The sequence below is a fragment of the Chenopodium quinoa genome, unplaced genomic scaffold, assembly GCF_001683475.1.
Source record: "Chenopodium quinoa cultivar QQ74 unplaced genomic scaffold, ASM168347v1, whole genome shotgun sequence".
NCBI classification, from domain to species: domain Eukaryota; kingdom Viridiplantae; phylum Streptophyta; class Magnoliopsida; order Caryophyllales; family Amaranthaceae; genus Chenopodium; species Chenopodium quinoa.
Genome location: NW_018744874.1, coordinates 2,822,915 through 2,844,045, shown reverse-complemented (window position 1 = coordinate 2,844,045; position 21,131 = coordinate 2,822,915). Strand labels below are relative to the sequence as shown.

At 34.3% G+C, this 21,131-nt stretch overlaps 1 protein-coding gene across 2 annotated transcripts; it reads left to right on the top strand.

The window, feature by feature from the left end:
• The first annotated feature begins 721 nt into the window (after window positions 1-721).
• LOC110705205 (auxin-responsive protein SAUR50-like) lies at window positions 722-14,947 on the top strand. 2 transcript variants are annotated; one of them, XM_021883062.1, is made up of 7 exons: window positions 722-1,144; window positions 1,607-4,113; window positions 4,642-4,725; window positions 4,885-4,976; window positions 5,717-5,813; window positions 8,850-8,897; window positions 12,477-14,947. In XM_021883062.1, exon 2 carries the CDS (start codon window positions 1,713-1,715, stop codon window positions 3,135-3,137), a length of 1,425 nt encoding a protein of 474 aa, XP_021738754.1. In that variant the 5' UTR covers window positions 722-1,144; window positions 1,607-1,712; the 3' UTR covers window positions 3,138-4,113; window positions 4,642-4,725; window positions 4,885-4,976; window positions 5,717-5,813; window positions 8,850-8,897; window positions 12,477-14,947. The 2 variants fall into 2 exon arrangements, with proteins under 2 accessions (XP_021738754.1, XP_021738755.1); XM_021883063.1 differs by lacking the exon at window positions 12,477-14,947 and having other exon boundaries at window positions 847-1,144; window positions 8,850-10,863.
• Window positions 14,948-21,131: the final 6,184 nt, after the last annotated feature.

Sequence of the window (21,131 nt, the reverse complement as noted above, 5' to 3'; positions counted from 1 at the left end):
ATAAAAGGTATTTAATTAACACATTTTCCAAAACATTTAAAGGCATATTCTATTCAGGGACAATGGGGCCTGATGATACACTCGAGTGTATAATGAATATGACACTCTCACATATTGTATAGTGTACATTGTTTGAACACCATTTGAACCAAAAAAAAACCTACTTTAAACTTACAATTGAAACCAATAATTAATTTATACACTTTATTATGTTTCTTCATATAAAAACCTTTTAACCTTGAAATGTGAATGCAATATAGGCCCCTACTCAGCACTAGCGGTGTAAATGAGTGTTTTTTTTTTTTTGACGAGATGTAAATGAGTCGTTACATACATGAATTACTCACAAACAATCTATGATTTATTTAATCACTTGACGACTTTAGATTTTTGTTCAACTGTATTTGTTACTTAACAAAACGAGTTTTGACCAAGATTGTTTGTGAGTAATTCATGTATGTAACGACTCATTTTTTACTCACAAACAATCTTGGTCAAAACTCGTTTTGTTAAGTAACAAATACAGTTGAACAAAAATCTTAAGTCGTCAAGTGATTAAATAAAGCATCATGATTGACTCGATAATGCTCGTGAACAACTCATTTAAAGTCACTTATAAGTTTTTTACATTCAATTATAACTTGGTCAAAGCTCGTTTAACCTAAAAAAATCTCTACGGAGTATTATATTAAACTTTAGTATCTTTATGTATTTATTCACGCTCGAACATACTAAAATCCGGCTAGACTCAAATCGTTTGCCTTGCCCAACATTAAATTTTCCACTTGTAAAAGTGATGAATGAATTTGAATTTGCGATTTATGTCGCGTTGGCTCTACTACCATGTTATGTTAGAGATCATTTCAATCAAAAACTTAAATGATGGTTGAAACCCTTGATCGGATTGTATCAAACTCCCGCTTTCAGTTTCAAAAGAGAAAACTCACGTTAACACGTTAATCAAGCAGAATTTATCTTCTTTCATGGAAGTTTGGCGCCTTTTCTCCATTGATAACCTCTCTATCACCATCTCGAAGCCGCAACACTGAAGCCTTAATACTCATTCTCTTCTTCCGATCAACGTTGATAGCAGCTCTTAATTGCAACTGTAGCTCCAGTATCTGATTTTTGTAGTCATAGATTGGTAAGACAATGTTTAATTCATTTAATTTGTAAACTATAATTTGTTATTTACTGAATTTAATAGAAAACAAATATTTGACATAATCGCATGATCTTCGGAAATTGTTGGTTAGTTTCAATGAATTAAGGTGTCAAACAAATTTGATTTTAAGATGAAATTTTAGATTGTTTACATGAACTTCTGAATTGTTGTTTGCAGTTAGAGGAGGTATTTTTTTTTTTACATGAATTGTGTTCGTGGGTTTGTGGGAAAATCAGATGAAGTTTTAAAAGAATGCACGTTACGTGTTTGATTAAATGTCTATGTGAAATATTATGGTTGATAGCTTTCAATCTTGTACTGCACAAATTCTTTGGTGACCCAAGTACATAACATGAATCATGTGTATAATTAAGGTAAATTTGTGCTTGGTGTTTCGATGCCCTCGTTTTTTTGTCTGATCACGATCTTACAATGTATTAGGAAAGAGCTCATCTGGCTAAGGAGGTTATTTATTGTGCACAGAGGCAACTGCAGCTGGCTGTAACTGGCAACATACCCGCATTCGTAAGTGTTGTTTTTTTAAAGAATGGTTTGTTGGTTCATTGAAGAGAGTTCTATCATTTGTTCACTAAACCATTTTACTTCAACCAATAATGTCAAAGAGATCAAAAGATTTCATGGTCAATTACTTCGAAGGGGCTTGCTTTTCAGTTCCCTTAACATTCTTACTAAACTTATGTATTCATGCATAACTGTGGCATCCAACAAAAAGACCCACCAAACTCTTACCAACTTCTTCTTTTCTGTAAGCTCTCAAAACCCACTGCCCTTTAACATATTACTCGCTGATTTTAGTAAAAGTGGATTCTCTTACTTGGCTCTTAGGACATTCTCTTTGATGCACATTCATGGTGTTCCACTGGATTCTTATTCCCTATGTAGTGCTTTAACTGCTGCTTCAAGTGCCAAGACTGTTAATTTTGGTAAGCAGATGCATACATATATAATGAAGGCAGGTTGGTCCAGAAGTGTATTTGTGGGTAGTGCTGTTGTTGGTCTGTATTCTAGATCACTATTCATCGATGATGCGGAAATGGCCTTTTATGAAATTCCAATGAAAAATTCTGTTTGCGCGAATGCGCTTTTAGCAGGCTATAGTGAGGCTAAGTTGTGGATTAGGGGAATTGAACTGTTCAGAAAGATGCCTCTGCTGAATCTGAAGTATGATCACTTCACTTTGACAGCAGCTTTATGTGCATGTGCAGGGCTGTCTGCTATTGGCTTGGGTAAACAAGTCCATGCCTATGTGCTCCGTGTAACTTCTGGCATAGATACTGACGTGGTCCTCTTAAGTTCATTAATTGAAATGTATGGGAGATGTGGGTTAGTGAGCAAGGCTGTACAAGTTTTTAACCTATCTGGACTTGAATTAGGTGTGAAGGAAAAGAGAGATGTTGTTTTATGGACTTCTATGTTAGGGTCATATGGTAGAAGTGGGCATTATATACAAGTAATTTCTCTGTATCAGGACATGTTGGTTGAAAGAGTGAGGCCAGACGGGGTAGCCTTTGTGTCTGTTATATCAGCCTGTGCTAACACTGGCCAAGTTGATCTTGGTCTCTCTTATTTTGAGTCCATGATCCATGACTTCGCACTAGATCCTGGCCCTGAGCACTTCAGCTGTGTAGTTGACATGCTTTGCAAGGCTGGTGATTTGGAAAAGGCTTGGAAGCTAATGAGTCAGATGGCCGGAAAAGGGCTCGTCATTTATGTCTCATTATGGGGATCCTTGCTTAATGCTTGTAAGGAACATGGAAATGTTAATTTGGCCAGGATGGCCGCTAAGAAGGCCCTTGAATTGGAGCCTAAAAATGCTGGGGTTCTTGCTTTATTGTCAAACTTGTATGCTCAGTTCAACATGTGGGATGAGATTGAACACTTAAGTAATTTGATGAAAGAGCAAGGGATAAAGAAAGATGCTGGATGTAGTTGGATAGAGGTAACAAGTTAAAGCAGGATTACAAAGTGGAGTTAACTTGTTTGGACAGATTTTTGGGGAAATCAGTCAAAGGGCAAAGTGCAGACTGTTGAGGAAATGTGTCAACGCAAGTTAATGAATTTAGAATTATATCAATTATAGCAGCTGTTGTTTACCTGATAAAGGGAAGAACTTCAGGTCATTGATGCTCTCAAGACAGAAAAAGGAATTGATGTAAAGTAGTATCCATTAATAGCGAAGTTGTAATAGGATATATATTGTTTGAGCTGCTGGATGTGGATAATGAAACACCCTTTGTTGAAATATAAATTGTGTTCTTTCTAGTTAGTGATTGAAGATGAGAAAGAACCCTTAAGCAGAGAAAGGTGCAAATTGTGTTTTATCGTCCATGGGTGCTAGATAAATTTATGTGAAGGCTCTAAAGTAGACAAGTCTATCTCGTGGAGTTGCTTGGAACTTTATTATCCTTTCTATTGCTTTGGTCTGATATGTGTATCTGTATATCCTATTCTCTCTATTGTTGATTGAAATTAATTCAAACCCTTGTCATGTCCATAACTCTGCTGCAATGAGTAATTGCAATTCAGAAATTATCCATATGCAAGACATGCTGTAGGGGGAGTAGAGAAGCTCACATACATCACCAATTCACCATAGAACAGTTGTACGATTTGTATGATGCTATCAAGATGGAATCCTGCTATTTTAGAGTATAGCAGTTGATTGTTTTCTTTTTATTAGAGCACTTAGCCAGTCAGGTGTTTTTGTTTCTTGAATGATAAAATCCAAAAGTAGGAAGTAGGAACCCATGTTACCTTCGGTCTCAATTGATCAGCAAGTGATGCATTTACGCTCTCTCAATCCCAATTTTGCTCTCTGCCTTAGAGAGAGAGAGAGAGAGAGGAGAAGTAATGCAGTATGTAATCATCTCATTCAGAAGGTTCATTAGAGGAAAGTGAGAGCTGAAATCTGCGGCAGCTTGCACCAGGTCAGTATCCTCTGTATCTTTTAGTGTACTACTAGTTACTAATGCTGTTTAATTTTGTTCATAATATTTACAAATGTTGTGTACCATAGGGACTTTGTTCTCCAATTGGTGCACCTTGGTTTATTTGATGTTTTATCTGTAGGTGATTATATTTGAAAGTTTTTAGCTAGAAAATTTGATGCCCTTAGTTTATTATGTGTATAGGCTTTGACAAATTGGACACTTTTGGATAGTGCTTGCTGATAGTGTAGATGATTGTGCTTTGATAAATTATCCTTTGTTATACACACGTTAATTTGGAGATAATAACATGCAATTTACTCTCTTGGAGGCTGTTTCTTGGTTTTAGGAGTTGGATAATGGGTGGCTGTCTGGCTGATAGCCTGTTACACCTTGATGGACGACCAAAATAATTTGAAAAATCAAAGTAGTTTACCAGATTGGATATGTTTACTGTTTAGGACCTGATGTTGAGGGTCCGGATCTATTGAATATGTGAACATCTGTTTTGATTTCGACTAATTACAGGTCTAATAAAGAATTGCAGATGCTGCTGTAGAACTTGTGTCTATACAATTTTTTGACATGGAACAGAACTCTAGCCGCATCAATGTAAACATACATTTTTTTTGAAGAATAGACATACAATTTTTTTAGTTTCTGTTTATAACTAGAAATATCAATTATCTATTTATCAGAGGATTACTTTCTTTTTTATGAAAAGGTGTTGCGATATAGAATAAATTTCTTGCGTTATTCTGAATGATTTAGGATATACTCACATTGACAAACTATGAAGACAGCGGAATCTTGTCAAGGAGCATCAGGAACATCTTCAAGCCTTCAACGAGTTCAACCACTATGTAAGAGATTTATTTCAGAAGTAAAGACTTGTGTTAGTATTGCTAAAGAAGATATTTGCACTTCATTGTTACTTTATTATGAGAGTCTAAAACTGTAAACACCTCCTTTTTTGTTTTTGTTGTTTTTTTTTTTCTTTCTTTTTAACTGTTTCTGACATCTACTGTAAGTTTGAGAGTCTAACACATATACTTAGACTGTTGAAGCTTTCAATATAACATTTCGAAACATATTACAGGTTATACTATCAATTTAGCAAAAGCAAAAGAATTTCATAGTTGATTTCTTGCAAATTTCATAGAAATCTTTATTGATCATCATATTCTGCATCTGAGCCTGTTAAAAGTTAGGAATAAGTTAAAGGATATTCTTACTTTTGAGCGCTTGTAAATTTGGAAGGAGGAAGGAAAGGCAGGTTCTGTTGTACGAGCATATTATGTATGTGGATCACAAATCAAAACATCTTTGTGTCACCTCTATCATTTTCTTTGTTTCCCCCCTCCTTGATGTAAACTTATTGCGTTAAGAAAGTGGTACTTCATAGTCCTTTCCTCTTAAACAGAGTAAAATCGACAATCTGAGCTGGATGTCCTGTAGCCAATATGGCTTCAGAACCATGATTTTTCATAGAAATTGCCCAATTAAATTAGAATTCATTTGACAAACTAACTACGCATGATTAAGTTGGGGCCATAGAGGGAAACCTCCATCAACCTCATCATCTTCAATGTGTTTTATACAGGTTGAGCTTTAGAGATTTTAATCTCTCAGCAGCTTTGCATGTGCTTACGGTTTTGCAGACGTGATCTTGTCATTCATCTGAAAGTGACTATAAACAGGTACAACTTCTGATCCTTTATAATCTATATGCTTTTCTGTAGTGGGCCAAGCTGCTATCCTTATCTACTCATTCTAATTAATGCTTTCTCCAAGCAAGTTATCATCTAGGTGCTTTATGACTCCTGAGTGTCTCAGTCTTGTTTGATAACAAGATCTGTGCTTTGTGTAGAACTGGGCTCGCTTACAGAAAGTCGAAATAGAGGCTAATATGTAGCCCTATGGGCAGGGACCATTAGACAATGTGTGATCACCATTTCTGTTATCTATTACTGCGGTTCTTATGCTGTTGTTCTGCTTTCTTTTGCTTTTCCCTTGGCACCCATTGATTTCAAGGGTTAATGCTTGTGGTCTGATCTTGCTTGTATGGCTGTATATGTTTTTTACAATAAATTTCATAATTTATTTGTTGGGGAGATTTAGGTTTAGAAAACTATCATCTTTTCGAATAAAAGACAATGGTGTTCCAATTAACTATTTGACAAGTTGATAAAAGATTTGTTTTCTTGCATATCAAGAAAAATAATTAAAACAAAAATCTGGCCTCATAACTTTCTTTAGGGAGTTTCCTTAGTCTAAAAAAAAGACATTGCAAGAATGTTTTGTATGAGTAGAAAATTTTGATCTGTTAGAAATGACATCAATTTTTTTTTTCTTTCTTTTACTAATAACCTCTAATAGAAATGACATCAATATTTACAGAAGGATCTCAGACCTAGAGTAACATGGCTTGCATGTGCTCTAATAGAACTATGGTCACGATCAACTTCAAAGAAAAAAAAAAAAAAATACTTTTTGATGTTTGCACCTGTGGCTGTGGGTCACTGTTTTTTGTGTTATGTAAAATGGGCCTCTCTCTTTCTCTGTCTGCACCGCTTTCCCTTGAATTTTACTTCCTAATCCGTAGTAGATATTGTCCACAGAACATGGGAGAGCTTCTTAAGTAGACAACATCAGGTGGCTTATTAGAAGTAACTTCCAGTGTAGCTCAATTTTTTACATTACAATAGAAAAGACAGAAAAAAGAAACAAAACCAAAAGCAAAAAACAAAAAACAAAACAAAATGAAAACAACATAACTTTGGTAATTTCCACTTGTACGTGTAGTTAACCTGAACCTACACCTATTGGTGCTATTACCAATTGGCAACATGGATTAAAAACTGGTCTCTTCTTAATTAATCTAGATTTACTTTATGCAGTGGTGTTTGTCAAAATTATCCACAATGTTTCTTGGCATCAAAGGATTGCCTTGCTACTTTGTGGTTGACTTTGTTGTTTAATTGTATCATGATGGAATGCGGTGTATAATTCACCAATGGTTAGCGATTGCATTTGGATTTGGCTCATCACATTCTAAAACATACATTTCCAAATCCTACATCCTGTATCATAGATCAACCCCAATGTCTCTAAAGAGATTCTCGTCCATAACAGGGTAAGGTAGTTTTGGATTTAGGTAGCCCTTATCCTGTGTTAATAACAAGGATCTTTTTTTATATTGCCCCTTAGTCTGAAACGCACAAACTATTAATTCAAAAAACAAAAGAATTGAAAACAATTTGATGGGCCAATTTTGGTAAAAATTGAAAAAGGATATCAATCTATACATTTTATCTGACAATGAAAAAGTTGCGTACTGCATCTTACTGCATGAGATAAGTTTTTTTTTTCAAGGAGATCCAAACTGCATGGATAGTGGTGGCGCTTGCTTCCAATAGACTTGGTGGTTGTTTTATTGACTGTGATTTTAGTAGTGATGGGTTCAACAGTTGGACCACGGAGGGAAGTCCTTGTTATTGGGTCTCTACCACTGCGGCTAGCAAATCTGCTACAATATATTGTGGATAGCTATGTTAAATTGAATAAGGGAAACTTCTTTTTTTGTTGTCCTTGTTAGCCCTTGCTTCTTTCGTCAAGATATTCCATCTTGCTTGACCACACCTCGAATCATTGAAGGCTTTGGAACATCATAATGAGATCTGTATTGGTTGGATATCTGTTTGGGCTTCTTCCTGCTAAATAAAGCTGTGTTCCTAATAGATTTGTTTTTGATCTAGTCTGTTCAGGTGCCTACATTGATTCTTATTTGGCACCTTAAGCACCCAAAATGGTGTATATTTATCAAATTGAAAAACAGCGTCTTCATTCTCAATTTAAGTATATTTTTGTTTTTAAACAACTTGTTTTTTTTTTAGTTCCATTTTGAGCCTTTGGGTTGTGAAAGGACAGGGTTAGCACGTTAGTTTTATCAATACAGATAGAGATAGGAGATGTAATATACCAATTAATGTGGCAACTTGCCATGGAGATTCTAAAATAAAGAATAGTCATGCTGTGATTAAAAATATGAAGTACATTACATAGTACCTGCGAAATTCAGAAAGTGTGTTCCTAATACAGAATAAATTAAATTTAGAATCTTTAAGGATTTTGAAGGTGTTAAAGTGAAACAGAGGATTTACATTAAAATTAAGCTTTATGCTTGTCAGTTAGTACTTTCAAACTTTGCCTAACTATAACAGTTAGAAGGAAACAAAATAGGATTATTTTGTCAAGTAAAATAAAATTTAGAGACACCTCAAAAGGCGTTGCAGATTACACATGGATGGTAACAGCAATCTTTTGTGGTGCTGTTTGTTGAGATTTGTTTTTTTTTTTTCCCCACTGATTTCTATAGAATCACAAGTCTAAACAATCAGAAAATACCAAAACCCCTGTTCCTGTAACTGTACCTTTCCAGTACAATTGCTCTCATAGTCCGTGATTTTGGTAAACAGGAGGAATCTAAGCTGGGAAATTAGTACTATTAATAGTATGATAGTAGGTCTTTTTTGTTTAAAAGTGATGTAATGATAGTGCTAATAGAAAGTTGAGATTTTGTACTTCCATCTCCATGTGCTGATGTTTATTAGGAGTTGATTATCTGTTTGATTGGACTTTGAAATTTCACTTAATTATGATTGGATATTAGTTTGATAATCAGTACAACCGTAATGTATTCCAAGTCATTAATGTGAATTTTCTTCTATTTTCAGGAAGAAGAACCTCTTTTGATTCAGACCCAATGAACGTGGGACACTCAGGTTAGTTTGTGTTTGAATTGAACTCAGTTGATAAAAATTTCTAGCTTTACCATTGCTTCTATCTATAGACTTGTTCCTCATGCTCATCATTTCAACCCAAAGTATCATGCTTGATCCTTATATTTTCCAATAAGTGGATGCTAGTTAGTCATACATGCATTTCTGGATTTATTTGCCAAATCATGATATCATCATTTTAGATCCAAATAGTGACTACATGAGCCTGTTAGTGACCTCTTCTTATCTGCTAATCTTTCTAGCTCAATTATTATTACTTTATTAGACATAATTGAATCTGCAATATTGATTAGTTCATAAGAGGGCCACTTCAAATAGTTAATAGATGAAGCCTACTTCAGATATTCATTATTCCTTTACGATAATACAATAAGAGAACATTCTCTAAATATAAAATAAAAACACGGAACTACATAGCGAGAAAGGAGTCAAGGAACCCAATATTTGTGTTTGACGACACATTTAAAATATTTAGGTGAGTGAATTTGATGAGAGAAAAATAATGGAGCCATATATAAGTAGTTTATGAGAAACTGAGAGTGAAGTTCCCTCAAAAAAAAAAAAGAAACTGAGAGTGAAGTATTGAGACCATATGACCATAACTAGGATGTGGCATACAAGAGACATCCCAATATTAAAACGGTGCTTACAAATAGCGATAGACAAAGTACCGTATCAATGTAAGAGATCGATGGTATAAAATACTCCGTATTTAATACTTGAGTATTTACAAGATCCAAAAAATCTTACAATGCTTTTATTACTGTGTCAGGATCTAAGTTTACTACTTATGGGTTAAGTCTAAGGACAGTAAAAAAATTGTAGTATGACTAGTATCTGACTTTAAACATAGGATTAACTCATTTTTAGAGATGCACCTGAAGAGAGAGAATGACAATATAAACTAAGTAGAGAAATGAAATGGGATCCACAATGCTATTAGGAGGGGCAACAAACTAGGGTCTATAGCCAAGTGCTCTGGGCTCCCACCTTGTCCTGGTGAGAAATTACACTTACTCCAAAACGCCCGTGGCCTGTCCTTTGCTTACTACACCCCACATGACCTCCTGGTCCCCTTTCTCTTTTCTCTCTCTTTTTTCTCCTCCTTAAATAACCTTCATTCCCTTCACAAGCCTCTCATCCCTCCTCACTCAACAAAAGTGCTCCTAAAACATTTTCCATATCCAAAAAAAAAAAAAAAAAAAAAAACCAAAGAAAAACACTTTTGCTTGGAAAAACTGAAGTAAAGAGGAAGAAAATGGCTTTTAGAAAATCAAGCAAGCTAACACAAACAGCATTGCTGAAACAAATCCTTAAGAGATGTTCTAGTCTAGGTAAAAAACATGGTTACGACGAAGATGGCCTTCCGCTTGACGTTCCAAAAGGCCATTTTCCTGTCTATGTAGGAGAGAATAGGAGTAGGTACATTGTTCCCATTTCCTTTTTATCACATCCAGAGTTCCAATGTTTGCTTCAACGAGCAGAAGAGGAGTTTGGATTTGATCATGATATGGGCCTTACAATCCCTTGTGAAGAAGTTGTTTTTCGTTCTCTTACTTCCATGCTTAGGTGATTTTATTAAGTTTTCGCCGACAGAAGAAGAAAGGGTGGTGATTTTAGGGGGGGAGGGGTGTAGTTTTCTTGAAGAAAGATGATCGTAAGATGAAGCAGTTCAATGAGAGCATAAGCTCTGCATGATATGATGCTTCTCTTTTTTTTTTACATCTTTTCTTCATTGTTTGACCTTATGTATTTGGTCAGTGATGGATCTCTTAATTCTTTAAACCCGATTATCGGGTTTTTGTTGTAATCGATAAGCACTGATCTAACCCAAGACCCATGAAATTATTTTCTGGGTTAGATTAATTTGTAAAAAGTTCTAAGCTTTTCCTCACAGAGTTTTATTCTGCCCTGTGAGAGGAATGAAACTGTTCGTTCTTGCTTGTTACATTAATGTGTTTTCCTTGTGCACATTTTAGATTGGCCTTCAATAATTCAAATGTATATATGTATGAAATCATGAATCTTTTATGTAACTATTTTTATCCCTTTTTACCCAAGTCATAGTAACCAGCAAACTTTTGGCTCCATACCAGACTACCAGTCAATTTAATATGCAAACATAATTTTACTGGATCACTTTTAACGATGAATGCATTAACTTAAAAAAAATTAAAATAAAAAAACCTTAATTTGTGTGCATCAACCTTAAACAACAAGGGACTATTCCCTCTTTGAATGTTTACATATAAGGCATTTAAGGAATTAGGGCTTATTCTTATTAGATTACAAGTCATTTACAGGTTTTTTTTTTTATTATTTTTTAAAGAAAGTACTGTATTTAAGGGGTAATATGGAATTAATAATGCATTATCCATTTTAAAATATTACCCATCTCCCTCTTTTTTCTGTTAGAGTAATAAAAGGGCATTTTGGTCCAATTACTGCAGCTAAAATGTAGGGTTCCTTAATCAGTGTCTCAAATGAATTTATTTTACTGTTTTTATTTTAATATATTATCGAGTATTTCCTCTGTCTTTTATTAAAAACTTGTACTCTTTTTTTGGCAAAATAAAATTAGAAACTTATTTCTATTTTTAAGTTTGTAGTATTTGAGAATATTCTCTACTTTTTGATGAATTGTCTACATTTTTTTGTACTAACAATGACTTTTTATATCAATTTGCAACACTTTCTCTCTCTCCTCTCCAATTATTCCTCAATTTTTTATTTATTTTTTTCACTTTTTAACTCCACATGCAATTGTGTATTTTCACCAACTTTCTTAATTTCAGTGAAAAAATCTAAATGGATCTTTAATAAAAAGACGGAGGGAGTATTATTCTTTTTTTTTTTTGAAAAAAGAAAGTTCTAGGAACCTTCGTAGTCTAGTGCATGATATTTGAAGAAGACAAACAAATCTTGGGATATCTTGAATCTTGATTTTTATCATGGCAATATCGCCAATATGGCATAGGAAACTGTATAAATGGATACAAAAATATGTGCTAAAGTAGTTTTGGTAATCCGAGGAGAGAAAAGGGTTTAGGTATTACGGAGTACTACCGGTGATAATACTAACATTATTTCTTGGGAATTGTCCTTGTTTTTTTCTACAAAATGGGTTATATAAAATACAAGTACTCTGTATGGGGCTGTTATAGTCTTCCTTGAGAAAGTTGCGTGATAATTCCTGAATGAATTTTAACAATGGTTCATTTATGACTAAGATTGGGTAGTTTGGTCCCAAAATTATCAAGTGGCAAGAGATTGCTTCTTTGAAACTTTATCTTTTTCGTTTGGGTTATATTCTACTTCATATGTAAATTACACGGTTGCACCCTTAATCTTTTAAAGATATAAAAATTTACGGAGTAATCCACATTATGTCATTTGACTTAAAAGACAATAGAACCCGTTCACGTAGATATTTTGTACTGATTATATAAGATCCTATTTTGTTATTTTAAAAGCAATGCTGCAACATTAAATATGAAAGAACAAAGGGATTCTATGTAGATTTTTTTTTTTTTAAATATCAATTTTCCCTAATTTTGGCAGAAAGAAATGAGTAAAAGCTGGGAAAGAGATGGATATGCTCCAACTTGTACGTAGACTATACCCTTCCTTTCTTATTTTGTGAAACTTGACTTAAGTTATGCCACTTTGAATGTGCTTCATATGCGAATTTATGATGCATTGGTTGTGTAGTAAGAAAGAGGTAAAGAAGTAAATATCTTTAATTCTTTATGATAGAAATTCAACATGATAGGCTCTTTACAAGAATCATCTCTGATCATAATATTAAATTTGAATCTAATATTAAAATGCTGAGAATTAGAAGCATTAAATTTCCAGCAATATAGTCCATCTTTGTAGTAAAAAGAAGGGATCATAGATGATGATAGGTCGATAAAAGCTTCATCCCTTTGCTATTTTCAATCTGTCTCACTGAGTTGTAGCTTTTTATGTTTGGGGGCTATGATTATGATATTTCAGACTCTTGTTTTTTCACTCTCGTCGATTTTCCAATTGTCGAGCTTTGTTTTCTTTCCTATATTTTAAATTCCGACTTCTATTTTTGCTGATGAATCTATGTTTCTGTGGATGATATTAGTTTAGGGCCTTAAAATTTTATTTTCGGAAACAAACTTATTTGCAGGCAACTGTTTTAGTTCATTGTCAATGCATTATATTTTGTTGAAGGAGCCCACTTGATAAAACAAAATGTAAAAAGGGATTGTTGAACTTGAAAGTGATGATTCAGTTGGAGTATTGTTGGTTGTGTTCTTTTGATTCTGTGAAAGGTTAAACCTTGAATAAATGCAGTATTTATTCTAATTTCTATCACATTAATTTCTTTTTCATCCATCTTCTCTTAGTTTTTTCCACAACCACATGTGAAAGATAACCATTATAGCTTGAATGCATAAATCATTGTCTGACCCAATAACAAAATAGGTCCCCTTTCTCTTACATTATTACCTTGCTTGAACATGGAAGAGTTTAGAAATTGGGTTTAACAGCTGGAATGTTTCCTGTAATTAAATAGTGTGGAATGATAAAACCAACATATAAGGCACATTACATCCCAAGATATTTTTTTTTTTCTTTTTTTATTTTTACCATAAAAGGCGCAAAAGCTAGTACAAATGTACAATGTTTACTATTATGGGTGATAATATAGTGAAACCTGAGAATCTGAGATTTAATGTGCCTACTACTTTAATTTTTGTCATTGGGTGAGACTCTCATTGGTGTTTGAGGCCTTAGGTAACCTGTGCCAAGCTTTGGTTTAGGTAGAAGTGTAGAACCATAGAGATCTACGGAGTAATTGGTTTTTCTTATCACTCTAATTTCTTCTTCAAAGATACATGTATGATATTTTTGGTTCTTACTTGATTTTTTAGTTAGCACTTTGATGGTCAGATTTGAAGTAGTTTACACATTGAGATTTGAGACACATTCTTTTAACTCTTCCTGCCATCTCTTTCAACCAACATTAGTTGTCACCAACAAAAAATCAATATATCCTCAAGTAAAGAACACAAACTATATCACATTAGATTTCTTCCTTATTCTACCCCCTGCAACTGCAAGTTAAGGTAGTGTACGTATAACTCCTTAAGCGCGCCGTACATCAACTAACAGTTTGATTTTTGTTGGTGTACGTCTTTATCTACCAACACCCCAATGTGATAATGTCTGAATAAGATCAAATCCGTAATCGGATTTTTGATTCACTTAGCCAAATTATTAACTTACATCAGTGTGCAGGACCAGCTAGCAAAGAAGCAAAAAGCTAGTTGTGATTAGCTGGTCCCTTTCTTCCCTCCTTTACTCTCAGTCTCAGTTTTTTATTTTCTTCCCCCTTTTAATGTTCAACCACAAATATTGTCTCTAACTCACATTCATACTTCCTTCCAAAATTAAATTCCCTCTGTTTAGACTCTCCTCAGCCTCTTCCTCTGAAGAATATCTTTCTGTTCAAATCTCCTCCTCACATAGGATAAATGATATCCCATCATTTATGTCATTAATGCTTGTATACTTTTTTATATTAATTATAATTTTAATATTTATTTTCCGAGTCATTTATATAATTATGGCATATGCCATATTGTCCCCTTTTCCAACTCTTATATGACTTCATATTGCCTGGAGTTTACATAATATGTGATGATTGCTTAAGAACAATGAAATGTGAGTGAAATAAGGGGATCCATTACTTTTGTTCTTTGATGTTGGATATTTTCTTTAATGAAGTTGATCATTGTGTTGTATTCTTGCCATATAATTATTTTAATTTTAAGGATGTTGATGTTATTTCTTTGTCATGCTACATACGAGTAGCTATGCATGCACCTTCTAATTTTATGAAATCTATACCTAATTACCTAGATTTTCCCTTTAATATAAATGAATCTATTCTTTTACACACAAACATGCTGAGCCTACCTTCTCTTAGAGAATCAACCAGACCCAATCATACCCAACTCCACCCCCCCCCCCCCCCCAAAAAAAAAAAAAAATTAAGCTCAGCCATTCACAATTTAGTCGGAAATTATGCCACCTATCTAATAGCTCAGCCGAGAGACACCCTGCACACCCACCTCTCGTTTTCTTTAGCCCCTATGAGAATCGTAAGCCTAACCTTGAGGATGGAAGATGAAGCTAAGGCATCACCTCCTCAAGGACCTCAACTCATGATTCTCTTAATTTTTATAAACTCTAACACTAACCTAACTTAATACGCTGGTTGTATTAACTTGTATAACTTGCCTAGATAAAAATTTTAAGAACCTATAACAATATTCATTGATACACATTCCGTGCCTGGTTATTGTCGTATTGTCTTTTAATTATGTCAGTTCAACTTTTATGTACTCTAGTTGCATGACTATAAAAGATGGGAAAAAAAAAATTAAGGTAATGTTGGGGTCGATTAATTTGGTTTTGCTCATATTTTGTTGATGAGTTGTTCAATTCAATTTTGCTTCAATTCCATGGGGATATTGCCCATATAGGGTGTATACTATTTTGAATTTATTGAGATACTTTCTCTGTTTCTTTTTTACTTGCAACATTGTGACTGAATTGTATAGTTTGATGATCAAGTATTAGAGTAATTTGATTTTGGCAATTGGGTAAAATCTAGTTTTGCCAACTCATCTAAAGGTAGGCCTACCTTCTCTGTGTATATTTTCTCTTTTCCCACACAAAGGCATTGTGCGATGGAGGATCCTTGTCCATAACTTTTTTTGATTAGTTCCTTAATTAGTGCATGTCATCTGATGCTAATATTATAGGACAAAGGACACTAGGACAGTACCTTTTTTTTTTTATATAATTTTTTCTTATTTATCCTGACTTAAAGTCTTAAATGCATATAATAGATTGATTTTTCATGCTGGTGGGGAATTTATGTTGGATTGCAAGTACCACCTCTCTTCTTATGCAAAGGTACAATGGTTTATCATCTCCTACGTTCCGGTGATTTCATTTTTTGGTTCAACACAACTACCATGAACCTATAGGAAGTTAGGAAGGTACAATTACACTTTACAATTACTTGTCAATGTTGATTTGAACAAATATAAGGCCTCTTGGGAGTGAGAGTGAATGGTAAAAAATTCTCCGCCCCTAAGTTCTACTGAGGATTGATCCCACAAGCTCATGATTGTAAGTACAATTCTTACCACCTTAGACTTTGTACTACTTTGTACTTGGTATACTAACAGAGTACTAAGGATGATCATTTACAGTGCGTTTGATAAGTAAACTTTAATAAGAAGTCTATATAAAATATATCTGTGATTTACAAAATGGTTTGATTTGTACTTCTGATCTATCCGTTGTTAAGTGATGAGCAAATATTTTCAAAATAAATTATGCTAATACAAATTACATGTAATGCAAGTATGCAAGCTTTGGCTAGGCATAGTAGCACATCTGCACATGTGCTTATACCTAAAATGTTTAGTTGTGGACTTGTGGTTAAGGTTTAGCCAATCCCCAAGGAACACAAGCCTAGCACAAGGCACAACCTACAAGTACTATAACATTTAATTCATGATTTATACACTTCAACTTGAGGTATTGAGACTTGAGAAGGCGAAAATAAAATTAATAACTTCTTATTAAATATGGGCCTCATATATATTGGTTATATTACCAAAATGTCATGTTGGCTGAAAATTTTTGTTGGTTTATTTATAGATATGTGATTAGATTAATATTTTAGTACTTATCAAAAAGATAAACTGAAGCTTCCTCAGAGACTGGTGCGGTGATGGGGTATTAGCGTTTACTAGTCCAACTCCTTATCAGATGTATTTTATGTTGGGCTATAGTTTGGTAGAGTATGGCATGGATTGGTTGTGATTTGTAAAAAATCAAGTGTATAGTAATTGGTTTGAAATTTTGTCTCAACTTTGATAAACCAAGGCTTCCCTTGAATAATTAAGGAATGGGATTGAACTCTGCTAAAACACGTTAGGAAACATAAAAGGAAGATTGAGACAAATTCCAGCTAAGTAACTTTAATTACGGATTAGAAAGCAAAAAATGTCTAAATTAAATTCTGGTTGATTTGACTGAGGATCAAAGTCTGTCGTCCTCGTGGAGTACGGATCCTTTTCCTATCTTTTTTGTAGGTCCATTTCAGTTTTCATGTACGTATTTAATTTTCGGTGAGACCATTTCATTTGTCTTTTTTAAGAGAAAATAAGACTTGTAAATTCAAGGATAAAGTAAATTATTTGTCAATAAAATCCATTGGATGAAAATCGCTTTCATTGAGTAGGAAATGATTTTGGCCTTTATAATGTACCATATTTCTATTTTTTTAACTTTAATAAATACTTTGTATTAATTATTTTCAAAGATAACAATGTTTTAAGAGGTGTATAGTGTATTGAAAAGTGTTTTTTTTTTTCTTGGTCCTTTTGATATATTTTTTTTTTTTTAAGTTTTTCTTTGCTTGTTCTCTTTGTGTATTGAAAAGTTTGAAAAAACCAATGTGTACATCAAAAAGTAAAGAGAGTAGAGAGAGTAGATCTACTCTCTGAAATTAAATTATGAGTGAGAGAAGTGTAGGGGGGCATTAAGAGGTGAGCATGCTTGTGAATTAGGGGTGTCAACGGGGCGGGGCGGGGCGGATTTTGGCATTCCCATCCCCATCCCCGCCTCACATTTTCATCCCCATCCCCATCCCCATCCCCATGTCGGGTCTGAAAATAATCCCCGTCCCCGCCCCGGCGGGTCCAACTCTAAAACCACCCCCGCCCCATCCCCGTCCCCGCCCCATACCCGCCAAACCCCCACCCCATACCCGCCAAACCCCCGCCCCATCCCCGCCAATTCCCCGCCCCATACCCGCCAACTTAGTATTGAGAAAAGCAACTGTCTTTCAAGTTTCAAGTGTCAACTGAAACCCTGCAGACTTCATAGTAGACTAATGAAAAAGTAGCAGTGCATACAAATCCCATTAACTCAAATCCAACAAAAACCACTGCAAGATCAACCATTTTAAAAATAACCATTTTAAAAAAAAAAAAATAACTCCAAATTGTCCAAAGTCCAAATATTAAAAATAACTACAAGTCTACAAATATTCAAATACATAACAAGAAATTCATTAGGCCTTGAATTATTCGGTGCAAAGTCCACTTGTTCCAGAATCGATATCACATGTTTCAAATCCTTCCTCTAATTCTCCCACTAATTTAGCATATTCATCATCCTTAAATTCTCCACAATCTGCAAATACAATGTGAATTAATTAAAATAAATAAATAAATAATATTATTAATTAAATAAAATTTTATTTTAGCTATTTACTTTTAGAAGCAGCCCATATCCAATTTTGAGTACACATCAAAGCTTCTACAGCTTCCGGTAAAAGCCGACTACGATAAGGATTAAGAACCCGACCACTTGTGCTAAATGCGGACTCTGATGCAACAGTAGAAACAGGAATGCTCAATATATCTCGTGCTATTTGCTGAAGAATGGGATATGTGCCTCCATTTGTCTTCCACCAGTTAAGAATATCAAAATCTTGGACTAGAGGCACATTAGCAGCATCTAAATACTTATCCAAATCTGATATATCATGACTTGAGTCCTTATCTTGTTGTAAAAATTCAGCAAATTCTTGCATAAAGGTCTCTTCATTGGATTTGCTACTACTACCCAAATCAAAATCTTGTTGGTTGCTACTACCTTGAGTTTTACCCATCTTAGACCCATATTCATCAACCAATCTTCGTAGAAGATCACTAATTCTACGAACCTCAATTTCAAAGTCATGCTCATCAAAAATTTTTGCAAAATAAAAGCGAATAAGAGCCATTTTGTATCTAGGATCTAGTATTGTTGCCACTCCCATTAAGCCATTCACACTAGCCCAATACTTGTTATATTTTTGTAACATAATGTCGGCCATTTTCCTTACATAATCATGAGGAGATAAAAGCCAACCAGAAATAGCAATTCTCAAAGCACAAATTTTAGGAAAATAAAGATTGGCCGTAGGGTAATTTGTTCCTGAAAAACTAAGGGTAGTTTTACTAAACACTTCCAAATGTTCACATATTTTCTCAACTTTTTCCCAATCTTCAGGGGTCGGTGGATTCTTATATAAATTATTACGAGCACTTAAAACAACAAACACTTCTTTATAACTAGTAGCAATAGAAAGCATTTCATAAGTAGAATTCCACCGGGTTTTGCAATCAAGTGCTAACTTTCTACTACACTCAGGAGTTATTTGCTTAGCCACTTGTTCAAACCTTTGTACTCTCTTATCAGAAGCAGTCCAAAACACAACACTATCCCTAATTCTTTGAACACCATTTGATACCACAGCACTTAAACCATCTTGAACAATCAAATTTAATATGTGAGCACAACAACGCATATGAAAAAAATCACCTCGCAATAAAAGTGAGCCATATGGAAACACTCCTTTCAAAATTTCCATCATTGCATCATTAGTTGAACAATTATCCACGGTTATAGAAGACAACCTAAGATCAAGATTCCATGATTGAATGCTTTCTTTCAAAGCATCAGCAAGAACCTCAGCAGTATGAGGGGCGGGGACATATAAAAACCTACCAAAACCAATGAAAATAACATATATTATTTGTCTATTCAATACTATTGTGGATATATGGGCTCATTATTATCATCCATCATCACAACTTATAATTCTTATGATTTTAAAATTCACACAAAAAACTATAGCAATACAAAGACAACCAAAAAAAAATAAACAAGTTATAAGTAACCAGAAAACAATACCTTATGATCCGACTTTGCAACTTCCATGTATTATCAATAAAATGTGAGGTGACCGCCATATAACCTTTTCTCTGGTTGTCAGCTGTCCACATGTCAGTAGTTAAGGCAATCTTACCCTTTGCTTTCCTCAACAAGGTTGCAACATTCTCCTTCTCAAGCTCATATCTTTTCATAATATCTTTTCTAGTTGTGTTGCGAGACGGCACTTTAAATCCAGGTTGGAGTGTCTTGCTATATTTTCTAAAACCAATATGCTCAACCATGCTAATTGGATACTCATGCAAAATAATCATCTCTGCCAAGTCTCTTCTTCCATCTTCTTGGTGGAATTCGTAAGGAGCCAATGTCATCGTGTCATTCTTATCATTCAAGTTTTTTTTTGTACCAAACATTCTTGTTTGTCGAAGATCTTGACATACTCTCTTTGGACATATTTTTATATGATCTTTCAAATGAGTAGTTCCTGCTTTTGACCCACCAGCAAGTAGCTTGGAGCAATGGTTGCACTCAGCTTTTATCACATCCCCAACTCTCTTTCTCTTAAAATCAGACCACACTGCCGAAGTATGCCTACTAGTAATTGGTAGGAGAGAAGGATCGGAATTAGTCTCTAGAGGACTTTCATCATCATCTATTGCAATTGGAGTATTACTAGCGGAAGTGGGAACACTAGCGTTATTTGACATCTCAGACAAATTCTCCCCTGTAAAAATTAAATAAAGACAATTAATGCACTAGACATATTGACTACAGTATTGAACACATTTGACATCTCAGAAACAGCAATAATAAATTAATAATAGCAAATTAGCAATGCACAGCAGCAAAGGCAGATCATGCTTCTAGCACAGCTATCGGAAGATATCATGTTGAAAGGCCTATCAATGCATAATGTCATACTGTAACTGCTATGTTAATATATTGTTGCTGCTGCATAACCAGTTAACCACCTATCACACTAAGTCACTAACCACTACATACTGGCTGCCAGCAACAGCATCACCAAATTTAGTACTCTCATTTTGTAAGAAAGAGGGAGACAACAAACACAAACACAAGGACATCAAAATATAGTACAGTAGTTGTACAATTTGGTGTCTCAAAGTCTTCATTCTTAAAAGCTGTCAGCTTACGACATTAAAGATCCAACCTGTTCTTCCACTCTATCTATACACACCCACTTTCTTAACCACCAAAATCAGCACCTGATTATCCATCCACATTTTCATTACCCCAACTCAATTTGCATACATTGTGATCAATTTCATCAATATTGAGTACTACTTAAATTACAGTATAACAACAATAGTATGATACTATGATAATAGTTTGAAATTCATTTCTCACGCTTTTATACAATCTTTTAGTTGCTTATACACAACTCCCTCACCTGTACATATGCTGCTA